This window comes from Meriones unguiculatus, chromosome 5 (genome assembly GCF_030254825.1).
Source record: "Meriones unguiculatus strain TT.TT164.6M chromosome 5, Bangor_MerUng_6.1, whole genome shotgun sequence".
Lineage (NCBI taxonomy): Eukaryota > Metazoa > Chordata > Mammalia > Rodentia > Muridae > Meriones > Meriones unguiculatus.
This window is the reverse complement of record NC_083353.1, coordinates 21,494,632-21,517,339: the sequence shown is the minus strand read 5'-3', so window position 1 is coordinate 21,517,339 and position 22,708 is coordinate 21,494,632. Positions and strand designations below refer to the sequence as shown.

Below are 22,708 nucleotides of genomic sequence, written 5' to 3'. Positions count from 1 at the left end.
TAAACCAGAAAACATTTTATCTCTACACAACCTGGTAAGCACTCTCCTCTCTGTCCAAAGATCAGTGAGCCATGCCTTACTCAAGTAGACTTGAAAGTCTAGGAGAGCATTCAAGGGCAAATATGTTCTTTAATCTTTTATGGGAGGTACAAGATTAAATAATTATTTTCTACTTCTTTTGTCTATTTTGATAGTATGATTGTAAAGGTGATTTGACACAAAATATTCTCATTTTTATGGCTGTGTTTATTAGCAGAATAAGTAGTTTAGAAATGACAGTTTTCTTTTCATATTAGCAATCCATATTCTTTAAATTCCAGAAATGACCTTATTTTTCTTTATTGAACTTCTGATTTTACCTATGAATAAATTTACCTATATGTAAAATCCAAATTTTCCTCTCCTTTTCTACATCCTGTCCTTCTTTCCTTTGTCTCATCTACCCTTCTACTTTCCCCTTCTTTCTTTCTTTTCTCCTTCTCCTGTATCTTTCTGCTGTTTATTATGATATTGTATCCTCATGATTATAATCAAAGTTTTCCTAGTATTATTTCTATTAAATTTATTTGCTTTAAATGTTTTTGATTTTTAATAGAAGCCTGTCATGAGTGTATCTTGATATTTGCAGATTGAGAGCTCTAAGTTGGTCCTTGAGCTTCTATGTTGACTTTTTCCCCTAGTGATTGGTTAATCATTTTGATAATACTTTTGGCTGTAGCTTTAACCTGTATTCTCTCACAACCCAGTACCCTGGCTATTTATGTTCTCATTTGATTGAATACTTTGCATAGTTTCCTACAAGCCAGCACAGCTGGCCATAATTTATAAACAAGGCCCTTGCAGTGAGAACTGAAAAGCATCAGAGATCCTGGGGCACCATGATGGAGTCACACCAGGTCTTTGTATTACTGCTCCTCGGTATGTCTGGTGAATCATTAAAGAGTATTAGAATATCATCAAATTAATTCATTTGTAGAGAAACAGCTATTTTCTATAGGAATCCAATGGTATTCAGGCAATGCCATTACAAAAGGCATTTTAGATCCCAACATTTGTATGAGGAATTCTTTGTGTGTGTATGTGAATACTTATTCTCTATTTCTGGTTGCAGGTGCTGAGGGGAACATTGTGATGACCCAGTCTCCAGAATTCATGTCCACATCTGTAGGAGACAGGATCACTCTAGGCTGCAAGGCCAGTCAGAGTGTGAGTAATGAAGTACATTGGTACCTACAGAAATCAGGGCAGCCTCCTAAACTGCTAATCTCCTATGCATCCAATCGCCCCTCTGGGGTCCCTGATCGCTTTACAGGCAGTGGATCTGGGACAGATTACATTCTCAGCATCAGCAGTGTGCAGGCTGAAGACCTGACAGTTTATTACTGTCTGCAGAGTTACAGCTATCCACCCACAGTGCTTCATCCTCCAACACAAACCTCCTTGAATGTCTCATCAGCTGCCTGCACCACACACAGCCCTGGGCCTGCACACTTCCTCTTTCTGCCTGGGATTTGTTATGCATGACTGATTAATAATTACGATACAGCCTCCGTTCTTCCATAGATTTGTCAACACTGGTGTTTATAGATTAAAAAGAGAAGCTAAGTTAAGAGATTTACAAGTTTTGTTGTAGCACTAAGAGCATATACTACATGCTAGAAGCATCAGAGAAGTGTACAGGGTCGTGGTGGCTTTCAATATCTTTTTGTTATGCTTTCAGGCTATGATATATTTGTATAAAAATAGGATAGAATTTCAAATCATTTACAAAGTGTACATCATCATGAGTTTATTACTTTAGATTAAGAATCCCCAATCTTTGGTAAAGGAACTCTCTCAAGAAAATTGTCCATTTCATTTTGATTTCAAATTGTGTGGTCTATTATAGGCTTTTGACCTAATGATTATTTGAATTTCTTCAGTGTCTGCAATTATGTGTCAATTTAATCTTTTATTTTGCTGATTTGGATAGTTTCTCTCTGCCTTTTAGTTAGTTTGGCTAAGGATTTGTCTAGCTTGTTGATTTTCTCAAAGAACCAGCTCTTGATTCCCTAAATTGTTTTTTTTTTCTTATAATAAACAGTTTATTACTGCAATAATAGATGGCTGTAAAATATGAAAGACCTGGTTTGTATTATCAACATTTATGCATCTGATTTTTATTTATTACAATTATTTCACTTTGTGTCTCAGCTATGTCCCCCTCACTCATCTCCTCCAAATCCTACTCTCCCTTCCTCTTCCCTCGCTCTGCCCACTGATAGGGATGGACCTCCTCCCCTTCCATCTGACCGAAGCCTATCAGATATTATCAGGACTGGCTGCATCGTCTTATTCTGAGGCCTTATCACCTCAGTGGGAGGTGATCAAAAAGCCAGCCACTGAGTTCATGTCAGAATCAGCCCCTGTTCCCATTACTATGGCACCCACTTGTAGATTGAGCTCCCATGGGGTACTTCTGTGCTGGGATTTTAGGTTATCTCCATGCATGGTACTTTGTTTGAATTCCAGTTTCAGAAAAGACCCCTGGGCTCAGACGTTTTGGTTCTGTTGTTTTGCAATATTTTTTTTCTAACAGGCTTAGTGTATCTGGTGTTATGTTGAGGACTTCGATCCCCTTGGGCTTCAGTTTTGTGCAGGGTGATAAGTGTGAATTTATTTGCATTTTTCTATATGTAGATATTCAGTTAGACAATCACCATTTGTTGTAGACGCTGTTTTCCATTGTATGGTTTTGGCATCTTTGTCCAAAATCAGGTGCACATAAGTGTGTAGGTTTATTTCTGGGTCTTCTATTTGATTACATTGATACACTATTGTTTTTCTCTATCAGTGCCTTGCAGTTTTTGTTTCGTTGGTCTATATTACAGCTTGAGATCAGAAATAGTGATACCTCCAAAGGGTCTTTCATCTTACAGATTTGTTTTAGCTCTTCTGGTTTTCTTGCTATGCCACATGACATGGAGAATTTTTCTTTCAAGATCTGTTAAGACTTATGTTTGCCAAGTGGATCAAAGACCTCAACATAATTGTAGACATATTAAATTGGTTAGAAGAAATGTGGGAAAAGCCTAGAACTCATTGGCACAGGAAATAACTTCTTGAATGGAACACAAACAACACAGGTTCTATGACTGACAGTCCATAAATGGGACCTCGTGAAACTGAAAACCTATAAAGCAAAGGACACGGTCATCAGAACAAAAGAACAGTCTGCATACTGAAAGGATCTTCACCTTGACTACATCTGACATAGGGCTAATATCCAGAATATATAAAGAACTAAAGAACTATAAAAAACATCAAATTAAGTAACCAAATTAAAAAATGGAGTACAGAACTAAACAGAGAATTATCTGTAGAGGAATATAGAATGGCAGAGAAACACTTAAAGAAATGCTCAACATCCTTAGCCATCAGAGAGATGCAAATCAAAAACAACCTTGAGATTTCACCAGAATGGCTAAGATCAAACACTCAAGTCACAACACATGCTGGGGAGGTTGTGGAGAAAGGGGAACCGTCCTCCTCCACTGCTGGTGGGAATGTAAACAAGTACAACCACTTTGGAAATGAATCTGACACTTTCTCCGACAATTAGGAAGAGTACTTTCTCAAGGTCCAGCTATACCACTCCTAGGCATATATCCAAATGACACTCAAGTATACACAAGGACATTTGTTCAATTCTGTTTGTAGCAGCTGTATTCGTAATAGCCAGAACCTGGAAACAACCCAGATTTCCCTTAGGAATGGATACAGAAACTGTGGTACATTTATACAATGGAGTACTACTCAGCAATTAAAAACAAGGAAATCATGAAATTTGCTGGCAAATGGTGGGATCTAGAAAAGATCACGCTGCATGAAGTAGTCCAGAAGCAGAATGACACAAATGGTGTATATTCACTTATAAGTTGATACTGGACCTCTAAAATAGGATAAACATACTGAAATCTGTACATCTAAAGAAGCTAAAGAAGAAGAAGGACCCGGGGTAAGTTGATCAATCCTTACTTAGAAAGACAACTAGGTTGGGCATTGGAAGTAGGAGAAACAAGAAACAGGACAGGAGCCTACCATAGAGAGCCTCTGAAAGACTCTACCTAGCAGTGTATCAAAGCAGATGCTGAGACTCATGGCCAAACTTTGGACAGATTTCATGGAAACATATGAGAGAAGAGGGAGTTAGAGAGACCTGGAGAGGGAAGGAACTCCACAAGGACCAAATATGTCTGGGCACAGGGGTCTTTTCTGAGACTGATTCTCCAACCAAGGACCATACATGGATATAATCTAGAACCCCTTCTTGGATGGAGCCCATGGTAGCTCAGTATCCAAGTGGGTTTCCTAGTAAGAGGAACATGGATAGTCTCTGGCATGAACTCAGTGGCTGACTCTTTGATCTCCCCACCCCTGAGGGAGGAGCAGCCTTGCTAGGCCACAGAGGTGGACATTGCAGCCAGTCCTGATGAGAACTTATAAGCTAATTTCAGATGGAAGGGGAAGAGGACCTCCCCCATCAGTGGACTTAGAGAGGGGCAGGAAGGTGATGAGGCATGGAGGGTAGGATTGGGAAGGAATGAGAGAGGGGGGATACAGCTGGGATACAAATTAAATAAATTCTAATTAATATAAAAAATTGAAAAAATTAATTAAAAAATCTGTACACCTAAAATTGCTAAGCAAGGAAGAGGATCCTGTGTAAGATGATTAATCTTCTCTGAGAAAGACATAGGGAATGGCCATTGGAAGAAGGAGAAAACAGTAAACAGTAAGGTAGCCTACCACAGAGAGCCTCTGAAAGACTCCACCCAGCATTGTATCAAAGCAGATGCTCAGACTCATAACCAAACTTTCGGCAAAGTACAGGGAATTTTATCCAAGAAGGGAGAGATAGTAATACGTGGGGAGGACAGGAGCTCCACAAGGGAAGCAACGGAACCAACCTATCTGGGCACAGATGTCTTTTCTGAGACTGATACTCCAGCAAGAACCATTCATGGATAAAACCTAGATAACCTAGAATCTCTCTTCAGATGTAGCCCATGCAGCTTAGTATCCAAGTGGGTGCAGTAGTAAGGGGAACAGGGACTGTCTCTGTCATGAACTCAGTGGCTGGCTCTTTGAGCACCTCCAGCTGAGTAGGGAACAACCTGGCCAGTCCACAGAGGAGGACAATGCAGCCAGTCCTGATGAGACCTGATAAGCTAGGGTTAGATGGAATAAGAGGAGGTCCACCCCTTTCAGTTAGTTTACTTAGAGGGGAGAATGGGAGGAGATGAGGGAGGGAGGGTGGGATTGGGAGGGAATGAGGGAAGGGGCTACAGCTGAGATACAAAATGAATAAATTGTAATTAATATAAAAATTAATAAATAGTAAATTGGAACCAGACAAAAGAGTCCTCATGTTTTTTCTGTGGGACTCATTTCCAACTGACCAATTATTTCCTCTTATTATTAGATGAAATTAGCAAATCACTCAATTTTGTGAGAAACTCTTGAAAATGTTATTTACATGTCTCCTAGTCTCCTCTGGTAATGCTGGCTTGCTGAAAAGCACTTACTCTTCACTCTGTCTCTCTGCATCCTTCAGTGTCACAGGTTTTCTAGGGAAGAGGATGATTAGGTGGGCCTCTCTCTTTTCTGGACTCAACTTCCTGAGGCTCCTCCCAGTGTGAGAAAATGTCCTTCTGTGCCCTTACTGGGAGTTGCTTTCTCTTCCCTGGTTACCATCTCTGGTACTCAACTTCCAGTCAAGCTTTGGCTTTATTTTCACAAATCAGAATCTGAAATGCACTCCTTACTGACACAAAAACACAAAACTCACCTCAAGGGCATAAAAGAGATAGTTTGTTCTGGAACCAAATATTGAGCCACTGATTCCTGCAAAAGAGAATCCAGTTTCCACCAATACTATGGGCCAACCTGGCAGCAGTTTTATGATGTTTTTGTAGTAACTGAACAACAGAAGTCCCAAACAACACAGTTTTCTTTTTTTAAAAAAATTTATTAATTACACTTTATTCACTTTTTATCTCCCCATAAGGCCCTCCCATTTCTCCTCTCGGTCCCACCCTCCCTCCCCCTTCTTCACGCATGCCCCGCCCCATGTCCACTGATAGGAAAGGTCCTCCTCTCCTTCCTTCTGATCCTAGTCTATCAGATATCATCAGGAGTGGCTGCATTGTCATCTTCTGTGGCCTGGTAAGGCTGCTCCTTCCTCAGAAGGAGATGATCAAAGAGCAGGCCAATCAGATTATGTCAGAGCCAGTCCCTCTTCCCATTACTATCAAACCCACTTGGACACTTGGACACTAAACTGCCATGGGCTACATCTGTGCAGGGGTTCTAAGTTATCTCCATGCTTGGTACTTGTTTGGAGTATGAGTCTCTGGGAAGATCCCTGTCTTTAAATTTTCTGGTTCTGTTGCTCTCCTTGTGGGGTTCCTATCCTCTCCAGCTCTTACTATTTCCCACTTCTTACATAAGATTCCATGCACTCTGCCCCACAGTTGGCCATAAGTATCCACATCTGCTTTGATAGTCTGCAGTGCAGAGCCTTTCAGAGGCCCTCTGTGGCAGGTTCACAGCCTGTTTCCTGTTTTCTTCCTCCTTTGATGTCCTTCCTCTTTGCCTTTCAGGATGGGGATTGAGCATTTTAGTCGGGGTCCTCTCTCTTGATTAGTTTCTTTAGATGTACAGATTTTACTAGGTTTATCTTATGTTATATGTGTGTATGAGTGAGTATATACCATGTGTGTCTTTCTGCTTCTGGGACAGCTTACTCAGGATGATCCTTTCCAGGTCCCATGGTTTCCTTATTTTTCATTGCAGAGTAATACTTCATTGTGTAGATGTACCACAATTTCTGTATCCATTCTTCAGTTGAGGGGCATCTATCTGGGCTGTTTCTAGCTTTTGGCTATTACAAATAAAGCTGCTACAATCATGGTTGAGCAAATTTCCTTATTGTGTACTTGAGGCTCTTTTGGATATATGCCTAGGAGTGGTATGGCTGGATCTTGAGGAAGCACTATTCCTAGTTGTCTGAGAAAGTGCCACATTGCTTTCCAGAGTGGTTGTACAAGGTTACATTCCCACCAGCAGTGGAGGAGGGTTCCCCTTTCTCCACAACCACTTCAGCATGTGTTGTCACTTGAGTTTTTCATCTTCGCCATTCTGATGGGTGTAAGGTGAAATCTCAGTGCCCTTTTGATTCTCTGTAGAGGAATATCGAATGGCAGAGAAACAATTAAAGAAATGCTCAATGTCATTAGCCATTAGGGAAATGGGGAAATGAGGTCAGTAGAAAATTCCTAGAGTAATTCAAACACATCTAAAAGGATTTTATGTGCCACTGTGTTGACTCTGCACCTCCTAGTCTTTCTGAAGAGGCTCATGGGGGAGTGCTCTGTGGGTGCCCTATGTGACATTGCTTCAAGAACACTTTGACCACTCAAAACTAATCAAACCATAATACATTTCTCATTATGATTCTGTTCAATAAAAGAAACTATTTGGGTTTTGTAAAAAAGTAAAAGGAGATGACCTTGCACAGAATCTAGGGGGAATTTACACCTAGTAGGTGGCCTTTAATCCAAATCTATGAATGTCATCAGGCACTCTAAACCTGATAGGGAAGAGCATGAACTACAGATGAATGCTGGTAATTCACACCCATCCTACTTTACTGAGAATAAAGCAGGATCTTTCTATCATCTAGACCCAAAGCTAATGTGGGGTTAATATGACATCATTGATTAAAGAATCATTCCGTTGGGCTCGATTCAGAGTCAGGAGTATCTAGTCTTCTACATCATCTTGTCTCCAGAACCTAGAGCTGAGACACTCAAGTTGTCTCCTAAGTCACAATACTTGGAAGATTTATGCAATTAGTTTGGTTTTTTAGACACAAAAGTTAACATAAACATTTCTTGGAGCTTAATAATTTTGAGAATAACTTGAAAAATATTACAGAGATATAGTGGCATGAATGGATAAGAAATTTTCCCCCATATTCATGTATTTGAATGCCTGGTCCTCAAGTTAAAGTGCTGATGGGAGGGCAGTATGGAACTTTGAATATGTAGAAATTTGATGGGGATAGTACGACACTGTTGTTGGGATTTGAGTATGGCCTCACCTCACCTCCAGTTCATGTTTTCCTTCCTGTGTACTCTTAGGATGTGCCCTCTCAGCTTCCTGCTCATGTCCTTACTACCATGCCTTCCTTGTGATATGAATATCTAGTCCTCTGGAACTTCAAGCCAAAATAAACTCTTCTTTAAGTTGCTTTTGATCATGGTGTTTTATCACAGCATCAGAAAATAGCTAACACAGGAAGCATTTTAATATATATATATATATATATATATATATATATATATATATATATATATCTCCACAGAAAAGCATACAACAGGAATAATAAATTAAAAAAAAAAACCTTTTAAGTCACTTCTGTGGAAACAGATCACTGGTGATATCCTTATATCCACAGAGAAGCATAGAACAGACATTCTAAAAAACAGTAACAAAAAACATAAGCCAGGCCTGTAGAAATAGGCCATTGGTAAAGTCCTTGCTGTGCAAGGTTGAAGAACTGAGTCCTGATCCCCATCAGTCACATCAGATGTCAGCTATGGTGGTACAAGCTTGTAATCCCACAGCTGGGAAGGCAGAGAGACCTGAGGATTCCAGAACCTTGTTGCTCAGTAAGATTAGTAAAGGCTATTTAACTCTATTTTCATTGAGTGAAAAAAGGTAGATAGATAAGAATCTATCTATGTGTATGTTGTGCATGTGCATGGATATATATATATATATATATGATATATATTTCAGCAAAATTTAATTTTTACATATGAAATAATTAATTTATCCTTATATACTGTATTAGCTTTTGTATCACTGTGATAATGGTCATGACCAAAATCAATGTGGGAAGAAAGGGGCTTATTTGGAGTATATGACTTGATTATTCCAGCATGAGGAAAATTCAAGTCCGGGACTCATGGTAGTAACATGGAGTCAGGAGCTAATGAAGAGCATGGGGGATGCTGGTTACTGTCTTGCTTTCCGTGGGTTGCAAGGACCAAGAATTAAATCTCTCCTGCGGAACATGTTTAAACTTCAATATGATGTTGTTGACTTCTCCAATACAGCCATTTCACTACTGCACCAGTGGGTACATATTGCTTGGCGTGTCAATGGTAGATGGATATCAGTTGAAGTTCTTTGAATCATGGTGTTGAGAGGCACATTGATTAAAGCCTTTTTCAGAGGTCCTGATAAAAGGACAAAGAGAGAATGTTAGCTTTTTGTCCTTGTCCATGGCAGGCTTGGCAATGACAGCCTACACACTGGGAAAGATCTTCACCAATCCCATATCTGACATAGGTCTAATATCCAGTATATATGAAGAACTCAAGAAGTTAAACAGCAACAAATCAAGTAATCTATTTAAAAAATGGAGTATGGAGCTAAACAGAGAATTCTCTGTAGAGGAATATAGAATGGCAGAGAAACACTTAAAGAAATGCTCAACATCCTTAGCCATCAGAGAGATGCAAATCAAATTGACCCTGAGATTTCACCTTACAATCCTCAAAATGGCTAAAATAAAAAACTCAAATGACAACACATGCTGGAGAGGTTGTGGAGAAAGGAGAACCCTCTTCCTTTGCTTGTGGGAAGGTAAACTGGTACAACCACTTTGGAAATCAATCTGTCACATTCTCAGACAATTAGGAATAGTGCTTCCTCAAGACCCAGCTATACCACTCCTAGGCATATACCCAAAATTTGCTCAAGTACACAACAAGGACATTTTCTCAAACATGTTTGAAGCAGCTTTATCTGTAATAGCCAGAACCTGGAAACAATGCAGACGTCCATCATCAGAGGAATGGATACAGAAATTGTGGTATTTTTATACAATAGAATACTACTCAGCAATAAAAAACAAGGAAATGATGAGATTTGTAGGCAAATGGTGGGATTTAGAAAAGATCATTCTGAGTGAGGTATCCCAGAAGGAGAAAGACAAACATGGTATATACTCGCTTACGTAGACCATTATGACAAACATAATGAAATCTATATACCTAAAGAAGATAAACAAGAAAGAAGACCCAGGGTAAAATGATCAATCCTCAAATAGAAAGTCAAATGGGATGGTCATTGGACATAGGAGAAAATAACTAATACGACAGGAGCCTACCACAGAGGGCCTCTAAAAGACTCTACCTAGCAGTGTATCAAAGCAGATACCAAGACTCATAATCAAACCTTGGAAAGAATGCAGGGAATCATATAAAATAAGGGGGAGTAGTATGACATGGAGAGGATAGGAGCTCCACAAGGACCAAATAAAACTGGACACAGGGGTCTTTTCTGAGACTGATACTCCACCAAGGACCATGTATGGATATAACCTACAACCTCTGCTTGGATGTAGCCAGTGGTAGCTCAGTAACCAATTGTTTTTCCCTAATGAGGGGAACCAGGGCTATTTCTGACAGGAACTCAATGGCAGACTCTTTGACCTCTGCATCCCCCAAGGGAGGTGCATTCCTGATAGGCCACAGAAGAGGACTTTGCAGCCAGTCCTGAAGATACCTGATAAACCAGGGTCAGATGTAAGGGAGGAGGTCCTCTCCAATCAGTGGACTTGGAAAGGGGCAGGGAGGAGATGAGAGAGGGAGGGTGGGATTGGAAGGGAAGGAGGGAGTGGGATACAGCTGGGGTACAGAGTTAATAAAATGTAACTAATAATAAAAATCAAAAATAAAAAATAAAGGACAAAGATAAAGTTAGTTTTGTGTCCTTGCCCAGGGCAAGCTTGGCAAGGTCCAGTCTGGTTCTAGACTTTGGGCCTCTAAGGATTAAGGTTTCAGTTCTTGTGGACTGGGCTTTCCCCTCTGAAGGGCTATACTATGTCATGATATTAAATTTAATAAATATTCTTTAATTTTTTTACTATTATAATTTATAAGAATTTATTCAACTTGTATCCTGGCTGTGTGCCCCTCCCTAGTCTCCTCCCAATCCCACCCTCCCTCCTGCTTCTCCTCCTTTGTCCCTCCCCTAGACCAATGATAATAAATGTTCTAAGAATAAAAAATAATTATTTGTCATGAAGTTTCATGGTATAAAATAATAATTTGGTATAAGAATAAAAGATATATTATTTAAATAAAAACCTATAAATAATAAAACTGTTTTAATAAATATGTAAATATAAATATTGAGATGACTATATGTTTACAGAATAAAATCTAAAAGGCTTTTACAAGTTCTTACACTAAGTTATTTAATGTCCTAAAGAAGCTAAACAAACAATTAAACAAAAAAAGAAGCTAAACAATTAGGAGGTCCCTAGGGAAGATGCTTAATCCTCATTAATTCCGGTCTGCTTTTATGTGTTACTTGATCTTTTTCCTTTGCAATTTAAAATATTCTTTCTTTTTTTCTACACTTTTAATGTTATGGTTAATATGTGACAAGGAGAATTTTGCTTCTAGTCCCATCTATTTGATGTTCTTTATAGCCATCTCTTACTTTAGGAGAATTTTCTTCTATAATTTTGTTGAAAATATCTTCTGGGATTTGTTTTTATTGGGTGGTTTTAATGCTCTTTGGTTTCTGCTTCCTCTCTGGATTTTCAGAGAGAGAATGTTGTCTGTTTTACTGGGCTGCTCTTCCTGGTGTGTTCATGGAATGCTGGTGTTGGAAGATAGGTGAAGAAGCATTTGGGGGAGATGGGGTCTGTTGCAGTGCTAGGGGCAACCCTGAGAATTGGAATGAAACAGAGAGAGTGGAGTGTGTCCACAGAAAGCCGACCTGATCATCTGGCCAGCATTCTTGTGGTTACTAAGGGGTTTCTGCCCAAGTTGGAGACTGGTATAGAGTCACAAGGATTGGAAGGGAGGCAGGAGGTGATAGCCTGTGGCATCCAAAGGATGCATGGACATGGGAGAAGGGAGGTTGCATCTGGTGTCCTGTTGCACAGCTGAGGGCAATGCTGAGAATTGGGTCTGAGTGAACAGAGAGTGAAGAAGGTCCATGGTCACTTTGCCTGGTCTTCTGGCAGTTGTATTTGGTCAGGATTCTTGGCTTTCAAACTTTCTTACCAGGGTTACGTTTCCTATTACTCTTTTCTTCCCATAAATGGTAAATTTTATCATATTTTAGTTAATTAATTATTTATGAGTGGTGTGTGTGTGTGTGTGTGTGTGTGTGTGTGTGTGTGTGTGTAGTTTCACATGTTTGTGGAAGTCATAAGACAGCATTGAATTGGTCTTCACTTTCTGCCATGGGAGTTCTGGGAATCAAACTCGGGTCTGACCTCTGGCTTGATGGCAAGTGAGTTACCTTCTGAGCAATCTTGCTGCTCCTTAAAATTCTTTTTTGATGTTTACTCACTGTACTCAAGTGTCAGCAAAACACTGTCTTTTAAGTATCATATACTATGAGAATATCCATTAACCTTCCTCATGTTCCCTTCATATTCTGCTGTTATATATTCTTGCTCTTGTGTCTCTTTTATTATTGAACTAACATGCACACACACACATAGCTTAGATAACATTAGATAAGTTTATGGGTGTTGCTTCTGACATTCACAGCAGACACAATCTCACAGAAAATTTCCTTTTTCTCTGATTCATCCAATATTTCCATCCTCACTTTCAAAGTGATCTCTTAGCTTTAGGTGCAGGACTTTTGTGTTGTAAGTGTGTCAGTTGTGACTAGGCTCCTGAAATTTGCCTTTTGATAAGTTGTGGGTTTTTTGTAAAACCTCTCCATATTATTCAAAGAAAAATTTCCTTAATGAGAGGTGATAATTGCAGTTATCTGTGGGTATAAACACCAATAATAAAAATAGAGTCAGAAATTGGCCCTTCTGGCTTTCATAATCTCTATTGTGAAATCAGATATGATTCTGATGGGTTTGCCATTATGTGTTCCTTGGGCTTTTCCCCTTGCAACTTTTAGTATTTTTTTTCTATTGTTCTGTATAATTAATGTTTTGATTATTTATTTAAAATTATTTTTCTCTTCATTATTATTCTTATATATTATAACTTATTCACTCCCACCTGTAGTACTTATCTCTCATCTCCTCCTAGTTCCACCCACTTTCTCTTCTGCTCCTATCACCCTCCCCTTATCCACTTATAGGGGAGGAACTCCTCTGCTTCTATCTGACCCTCATTTATCAGATCTTATCTGGGATGGCTTTATTATCTTCATCTGGCAAGGCTGTACCACCCAGCAAATGTGTTCAAAGAGCCAGCCACTGAGTTCATGTCAGAGATCGCCCCTAATGCCCTTACTAGGAAACCTACTTGGAAACTGAGCAGCCTTTGGGCTTTATCTGAACAGGGGGTCTAGTTTCTCTCCATGCATGGACTTAGTTGGAGCATTGTTCTCTGCAGGCCCCCTTGGGCCCAGGATTTTTGGCTCTGTTGTTCTCCTTGTGTATCTCCTTTGATTATCATGTGGTGGTAGGATTTCCTTTTCTGGTCTAATCTATTAGGTGTTCTGGAGGCCTTTCGTATGCTTATAGGCCTCTTCTTTAAATTGTGGAAATATGTTTCTGTTGAAAATATTTTCTGGGCATTTGGAGAATCTTTTTTGCTTCCTCTATTTCCATTATTCTTAAGTTTTGTCTTTTCTTGTTGTCCTTGATTTCTTGGATGGTTTGTGTTAGGGATATTTTATATTTAATATTTTTTGATAGATACATCTATTTCTTACATTGTATCTTCAACCCCTGAGATTCTTTCTTCCATCATTTGTAATATGATAGATATACTTAACCTCTGTAGTTCCTGTTTTCTTCCCTAAATTGTCTTTCTCCATGATTTCCTCAGTTTGTGGTTTTTTTAATATTTCCATATCCATCTTTAGATCTTCAACCATTTTGTTGTTTTCTTCACCTGTTTATATTTTCCTGCTTTTCTTTCAAATCCATCACATGTTTGTTTGAACTTTCCTCTGTTTCTTTCAGTGATTTAATTATTTCTTCTCTAAAGGCCACAAATTCTTTGGCTGTATCTTCCTCTACTTCTTTATAGATGGCCACAATCGGTTTGACTTTATCTTCCCCTGTTTCTTTATGAATTTTGTTTCCTCCATTATCATCTTCAGAAGCCTAGATTTCAGGTCTTTTCCTTTAGTTTCACTTATGTTAGGGTATCCAGGGTAACTGGGTTCTGGAGGTACCACATTACTTTGGCTTTTATTGATCGTGCTTTCAAGATGGCTCATCTCTGTGTCTCAAGTATTGGCTGTTAGTTTCTGGCGTCTGCTGGAATCCTGAGGGATTGCAGGAGTGGGCTGGGTGAAATCCCCTTGCAGGAAGATGGTTGTTCCTAAAGGATTCCTCCTCAGCTTTTTGGGTATTGTCACCTAATGATTGATGGTTTTCAGGGAATTGCCACTGATCTGCTTAGGTGTATTGTCCTGTGGGCTCATAGCTGTTTGGGAGACCTGGGCCTCTCTTCTTACCAGAATGCTTGAAGACAGGTGCCCTGTCTCTGGCTTTCTTTTTCTGAATTTAGTGAGCTGCTGCTGCTTATACACTGTTTTTGCTGGGCACAGCCCTTTTCATGATCCTGAGAGCCCTGAGGTTTCGTCGGTTTCAGTAGGAAGACAGGTTGGGCTTTGGAGCAGCATCTAGGGCTGATCTGGTGGGTCCTAGGCATCAGCAGGTCAGAAGTTGTACCTCTGGGCCCCAGTACCCAAGGTAATCAGTGGCCACTGAGCACAACACACAGTTATGCAGCTGGATTCTAGAGTCCCTGAGCCTGCGAATTACTGGGTGCTTTGAGGCCAAACCTGATGTTTCCCTCACTGTGGTGTTTTCTCACATCTGGGAGATCCAGTCTGTGGTGTTTTGAGATCCATAATTCAGCCTGGTGTGGTGAGTAGAGTTTGTAGGCACAGGCGCAGGTGCAGGTACAGGTGTGTGGCTCTGCACTGGTGACTGACTGCCTGAAGGAAACTGAGAACTTTTCTTGAGGGTGGGGGTTGGCTGAGTGACTTAAGGTTGGACCTGATTGCTTCTTTGCTGTGGGATTTCCTCTCACCTGGGAAACCCAGTCTCTGGTGTTTGGGGAGTCACAGTTCTGTCTGGGATGGTGAGTAGTGAGCACAGGCATGTGGCTCTGTGTTGATGATTCAGTGTCTGCTGGAACCCAGTAGCTTTTCCCATTTCCAGATGTTGAGTGGTTGACCTAAGTTTGGTCAGACTGGATTGCTTCTTTCACAGTTGGGTTCCTTCTCTACTAGGAAAACCAGTTTCTATTGTTGTGTGCCCACAGCTCAGTCTGTACATGCAGGTTTGTTGCTTTGGGCTGATGACCTGTAGGGAACTCAAAAATTTTTGAGGGATTTAGCTGGGTGACCTGAGATCAGACCGAATTGCTTCCCACATTGTTGGGTTTCCTCTCACATGGGGAACACAATGGTTGGTGTTTTGGGGTTCACAGTTTGATCTGGTGGTCACTGTGCATTCAGTGCTTTCCTCCTGATCAGACACAGTTCACTATTGGCATTGCCATATTGGATCCTCTACTCATCTTATTTTCTATCCTCTTAGTATTTTTGTATGATAGACAGTTCTAACTACTCTCTCATCAATGTAAAGAACAGAAAATTAAGTTGTTAACTTCATATAAGTGAAAACATGTACATATTAATGGAACTCTATGCAATGGGAAACAGAAGTGTGTGTACATATATACAATTGAGATGGTGTCTTGCTGTGTTTTTGCATTGAATAAACTATCATAGGTTGTTGGCATATGCCAGTTTCTCTTCTGTCGCCATCCCCAAATCTCTGATTATAGGTACCTATCACCACACTGGGCAGAGGCACGACTCTTAAAACCACAATATGTGCAAATTAAGTCCAATAATGGTAGAGGGATGATATCTTATGTTGGTATAATATTCTTGTGGAATGTATATAACTTACCTTCTTCATTCAAATGCTGATTTCACTACTCTACTATGTGGTTTCAATTTAGACATTGAATTGTGATGTTTATTCTAGGAATCACCTGTTTCAAGGTTGTGTAAACATGCCATTATTTGTTCTCTGTATTGTCAATGAAATAACCAGCCAATGCTGAGCAATGTAAGGACTAGGGTGTGACACCCTCATCTAGAGGGAAAGAGAAAAAATAAAGTGGGAGGAGTCAGAGAGGAGAGATAAGCACGTGAAGACTTGGAACCACAATGAGAGATGAACCAGATCTAAGATATGACTAAAAGTAAGTATAATGTGGGAAATCTGAATGGGAGGAAACTATACGAACTTGTAGGTTTGGGATGGAGTAGCTATTGCAGAGCATTGTGCTTTAGGTTAATTAAATAAATCATTAATGAAATCCTAGTCTCTGTGTGGTGATTTCGGTATTAAGCTGCTTTAGGAATAACCACCATTTAGCTGAAAGTTAAATCAACAATAAATATTAATAATCAACAATAGTCTAAGGAAGATGGTTAGGAATGCCAGCCAAAACATTTTTTTTCATCATATGTCACACCACCAACAGCCATCCTGCTAATAAAACTTAATGAGATTGGAAGTGATTTTAATTTATGGCATTAAATATATATTACAAGTTGTGGAATTGTAGATATACTATTGATTGTGTGCATAAATTAAAACATTCTAACATAGTTTGGAGCCAACATAATTTCCACTGGTTACCTCTAGGAGGAGCTATGAATTGTAGGCTTCTTCTTGGGGAGACTAGAATGGAGCAGTTTGTGGAGGAAACTGTTGCAAGTAGAGATCCTCCCTAGCCATGTCTGCAGTATAGAGGGCCACCATCAGCTGCAAAATCAGTGGTATCTGCAAAGCTCTCACAACCTTTTGTTTAGCCTGATTGCACCAAAAGCAGAGAAAGACTACCCATTTGTTCAACTGGTTAACTCCCAGGCATCTTTACTGCTCCTGGATCTAGGACAGAGTTCAGTTTCAGCATCATCAGCATTTAGACTGAAGAGGTGACAGTTTGTTACTGTGAAGGATGTTGCAGTCTCCTCTTCAGTGCATTAGCCTGCAATATAGACACCTTCAGAGTTCAGCCTAACAGCCAAAGTCTGAACCAGAAAACTGTTTATCTCTACACAGCCTGGTAAGTGCTATCCTCTCTGTCCAAGGATCAGTGAGCCTTGCCTTATTCCAGTAGAGTTGAAAGTCTAGGAGAGTATTCAAGGGCCAATATGTTCTTTAATCTTTTATGGGAGGTACTATTTTGAGTGAAGATTAAATAATTATTTTCCACTTCTTTTGTCTATCTTTATACTATGATTATATGGTGATTTGACAGAAAAATATTGTCATTATTAGGCCTGTGTTCATTAGCAAAATATTTTGTTTGGAAACAATTTAAAAATGTCCTTTTCATGTGTGATCCATACTCTTTAAAAATAGGTAATCTTTAAATTCCAGTAAGGCCCTCATTTTTATTTACATATATTTTCTTCTGATATTACCTATGAATAAATTTTAACTATGTAAAATATTTGTTTGTGTATGAGTTATTTGGTAAAACTGAAATTACTTACATTTATCATGAAGAATTATGTAACATAAATGTATACTTGAGCTAGGCAGGAATACATCAAATTTGTGGCAGACCCTGATTGAGTAAATAAAGAAACCAGTGAACATTTACCTGTCTAAATTCCACAATCTCTCTATGTTCTGCGTATGGATACAACACACGGGCAGCAGCAGAACCTCAGAGAGTATCTGCCTACCAATACTGCTCTTTTTCCTGTGTTTGCTGAAATAGCAACTATATTTTCATATACTCATTGCACATAATACTGGATTTTATAGAAGCAAACATCTTTCAAGATTATGTTACATAACCATATGTATACCCAATATTGATGAGATTTCATGTCAAGTTGACACAAACTAAAATCATCTGAGAGGGACAATCCTCATTGGAGAAAATGCCTTAGTACTACTGAGCATTGGACAAGTTCTAAGTTGCTTTTGTTCATGATGTTTTATCAAAGCAAATCCCAAATAAGACACATCCTTTACCCTTTCTCTCTGTTCCACGTTTTATTTACTACAATTTTCTTCCCTCACTGAGTTCCCCTTCTATGAAGCCACTACAGTTGTGTTTGTGAATATATATTCATGTAAAAGTTATGAGTTATAAATCATGGGATACATGTAATTCTTTTGCTTCTAAGACATATGTCCCCCTCTGCTTCATTGTCATGGGCCACATTCCACTCTAAATTCTCCCTGTCTGCTCTTACATGTAGATACCTGGATATCTCACTCAATACTAAATAAGTACAATTGTTTGTCGATAGAATCTCCTTTCTAGGATTTATTTCATATTTATGAGTAAATATAGCATTTAAGAAATGGGAAACTCAAGGCACAATGTAAGCAATATGCTAACTAATGCCATCCATTCATTTTCTAAAACCAAATTGATCAACTGCTTTTGGAGGCCACAGCTATAGGAGGGCATGACAGTATTATAGGTACCCAGCACTCACTAAAAGATAGGCGTGGCTGGGGACAAAGTCAAAGTATCACTATTTGAAATGATAGGTTAGTCTATATGCGTGAGCCCAAAAATTCATCTAGAGAGCTCCTTCAGCTAATAAACACCTTCTGTGAAATGGCTGGATACAAAATCAACTGAAAAAAAAAATAGAAGCCCTCCTGTATACCAAAGACAAAAGGGCCGAGAAAGAAATTAGGGAAACAACACCCTTCACAATAATCACTAATAACATAAAGTACCTTGGTGTGACTCTAACCAAGCAAGTGAAAGACTTGTTTGAAACAAACAAACAAACAAACAAACAAACAAACAAAACCTTCAAGTCTCTTAAGAAAGAAATTAAAGAAGATATCAGAAGATGGAAAGATCTCCTGTGATCATGGGTCTGCAAGATTAACATAGAGAAAATGGCCATTCTTCCAAAGGCAATCTACAGATTCAGTGCAGTTTCCATCAAAATACCAATATAATTCTTTCCTGAACTTCAAAGAAAAATACTCAACTTCATATGGAAAAAAAAAACAACAACAGAATTTCCAACACCATCCTGTACAACAATAGATCGTCTGGAGGTATCTCCATTTATTATCTCAAGGTGTACTACAGAGCAATTGTAATAAAAAAAAACTGCATAGTACTGGCATAGAAGCAGAATGATAGAACAATGGAATCAATTGAAGACCTAGAAATAGACCTACACACCTACAAATACTTGATTTTTTTTACAAAGAACCCAAAACCATACAATGGAAAAAAAAGACAGCATCTTCAATAAATGGTGTTTGTTTAATTTTATCACCCTGCACAAAACTAAAATCCAAGTAGACCAAAGACCTCAACATAAAACAAAACACACTAAATAAGAAAGAGTGGGAAAGAGCCCAGAACTCATTTGTACAAGAGACAGCTTCCTGAACAGAAGACAAACAGCATTGGCTCTAAGATCAACAATCCATAAATAGGACCTCATGAAATTGAAAAGCTTCTATAAAGCAAAGAACACTGTTGCTAGAACAAAATGACAGCCTACAGACTGGGAAAGGATCTTCACCAACTCTATATCTGACAGAGGGCTAATATCCAAAATATATAAAGAACTAAAGAAGTTAAAAAGCAACAAATCAAGTAATCCATTTAAAAAATGGGGATGCAGAGCTAAACAGAGAATTCTCCGTAGAGGAATGTAAAAAGGCAAAGAAACACTTAAAGAAATGCTCAATATCCTTAGTCATCAGGGAGATGCAAATCAAAACGACCTTGGATTTATACCCATCAGAATGGCTAAGATCAAAAAATCAAGATACAATACATGCTGGAGAAAATGTGGAGAAAGTGGAACCCTTCTTCATTTCTGGTGGGAATATAAACTTGTACAACCACTTTGGAAATCAATATGGTGCATTCTCAGACAATTTGAAATAGCACTTCCTCAAGATCCAGCTATACCACTGCTAGGCATATATCCAAAATATGCTCAAGTTCACAACAAGGGCATTTGTTCAACCATGTTTGTAGCAGCTTTATTTGTAATTGCCAGAAGTCCCTCAACTGAAGGATACAGAAATTGTGGTACTTTTACACAATGTAATACTACTCAGCAATTAAAAACAAGGAAATCATGAAGTTTGCATGCAGATGGTGGGATCTGGAAAAGATCAACCTGAGTGAGGTATCCCAGAAACAGAAAGACACACATGGTATATACTCACCTATAAGTGTATATCAGACATATAATACAGGATAAATCTACAAAAATCTAAACACCTAAAGAAGGCCAGCTAGAAGTTGGACCCTAAGTAAGATGATCAATCCTCATTCAGAAAGGCAAACCAGAAGGACTTTGAAAGAAGGAGAAAACAGGAAATAAGACAGGAGCCTTCCGCAGAGGGCCTCTAAAAGACTCTAACTAGCACTGTATAAAAGCAGATAAAGAGACTCATAAACAAACTTTGGGCAGAGTGCAGGGAATCTTAGGAAAGAAGGGGGGAGATAGTAAGCCCTTGAGGGGATGGGAGCTCCACAAGGACCAACTATATCTGGGCACAGGGGTCTTTTGTGAGACTGATACTGCAACCAAGGACCATTCATTGATATAACCTAGAATCCCTGCTCAGATGTAGCCCATGGCAGCTCAGTCCAAGCGGGTACCCTAGTAAGGGGAACAGGGACTGTCTCTGACATGAACTCTGTGGCTAGCTCTTTGACAGCATCCCCTGGATGGGGGATCAGCCAAGCTAGGACACAGAGGAGGACAATGCAGCCAGTTCAGATGAGACAGGATAAGCTAGGGTCAGATGGAAGGGGAGGAGGACCTCCCCTATCAGTGGACTTTGACAGGGGCATAGGAGGAGATGAGGGAGGGAGGGTGAGTTTGGAATGGGAGGGAGGAGACTACAGCTGTGATACAAAGTGAATAAACTGTAATTAGTATAAAAAGAGAAATAAAAAAGACTTTAAACATGAAAGTGTGTTGGATTTTATCAAATGACTTTCAGCATGTATGGTGATAATCATGTGTTTGATTTTTTTCTTTCAGTTAGTTTATTTGGTACTTTACATTGATGGATTTCCATGTTTTGAACCACACCTGCATACCTGGGACAAAGTCTAGTTGATCATAGCAGATGATATATTTTATGTGGTTCTTGGATTCAGTTTGTGAGTATTTTAATGGTACATTTGTGTCAATATAAATAAGGGAAATAGGTCTAACCTTTCCTTTTTTTGATGGGTCTTTGTGAGGTTTATATACCAAGGTGGTGTCATAGAATAAGTTTGATGATACTCCTTCTCTTTGGAATAGTTTGAAGAGTATTTGTGTTAGCTCTTTTTTGAAGGCCTGCTATAATTCTTTACTGAAACCATTTGGCCCCCGTTTTTTATTTTATTTTTTACTTTTTTTTGGATGAGAGAAATTTGGTGACTTATTCTGTTTCCTTAGTTAATATTGTACTATTTAATTTATTCACTTGATCTTGATTCAACTATTGAAAGGTGTATCGATCAGGAACTTTTTCCATTTCATTTAGATTTTCAAATTTTGTTGCATAATTCTTTTGAAGTAAGCCCTACTGATTCCTTGGATTTCCTAATTGTCTATAGTGATGGCCCTCTTTTCATTTATTTATTTTGTTTATTTGAAGAGTGCCTCTCTGCCTTTTAGTTACTTTGGCTAAGCATATTTTTCTATTTTGTTGTTTTTCTCAAAGAACCAGCTATTGGTTTTGTTGATTCTTTGAATGTTTTCTTTTCTTTTTTTTTTCTTTTTTTTTCTAGTTTATTGATTTCGGACCTGAGTTTGGTTACTTCTAGTCATTTATGCCTCTTGGGTGTGTTTTTTCTTTTTCTTTTCCTTTTCTTTTCTTTTTTTTTCTTTTCTTTTCCCTTCTCTTCTCTCTCTCTTTCTTTCTTACTTTTATTTTTAGAGCTTTCATGTGATCTGTTAAGTTGCTTGTATGAGATTTCTGAAATTTCTTTATGAAGGCACTTAGTGCTACAAACTTTCCACTTAGCACTGCTTTCATTGTATCCCATAAGATTGGGTATATGGTGCCTTCATTTTCATTGAATTCTAGGAAGACTTTAATTTATTTCTTATTTCTTCCCTAACCCAGCTGTCATTAAGTAGAGAGCTGTTCAATTTCCATGCTTATGTAGGCTTTTTGCTAATGCTGCTGTTGGTGAGGTTCAACTTTAGTCCATGGTGGTCTGATAGTACTCAAGGGATGATTTCTATCTTCTTTTATCTGTTGAGGCTTGCTTTGTGACTATTTATATGATCTATTTAGGAGAAGGTTCTAGGAGGTGCTGAGAGAAAGGTAATTTTTTTTGTGTTTGGATGAAAAGTTCTGTCAATGTCTGTTTGGTCCACTTGATTGATGACATTGTTAGTGTCATTGTTTCTTTGTTTAATTTCTGTTTTGTTGACCTGTCCTTTGATGAGAGTGGAGCATTGAAGTCTCCTACTATTAAAGTGTAGGAATCTAAGTGTGCTTTAAGTTTTATTAATGTTTATTTTACAAAAGTGGTTGGCCTTGTATTTGAGGCATAGATGTTCAGTACAGAGATGTTTTGTTGATGGAATTTTTCTTGAGTATGAAAAGACCTTCCACATCCCTTTTGATTAATTTTGGTTGAAT

The 22,708-nt window shown here is 38.8% G+C and overlaps 1 gene segment (V, D, J or C); it reads left to right on the top strand.

Annotated features, from left to right (window-relative positions):
• Positions 1–868: 868 nt before the first annotated feature.
• On the top strand, positions 869–1,543 carry LOC132653945 (immunoglobulin kappa variable 4-1-like). The segment is given in 2 exon segments: positions 869–918; positions 1,112–1,543. Coding segments are annotated over 2 exon segments (453 nt in total).
• Positions 1,544–22,708: the final 21,165 nt, after the last annotated feature.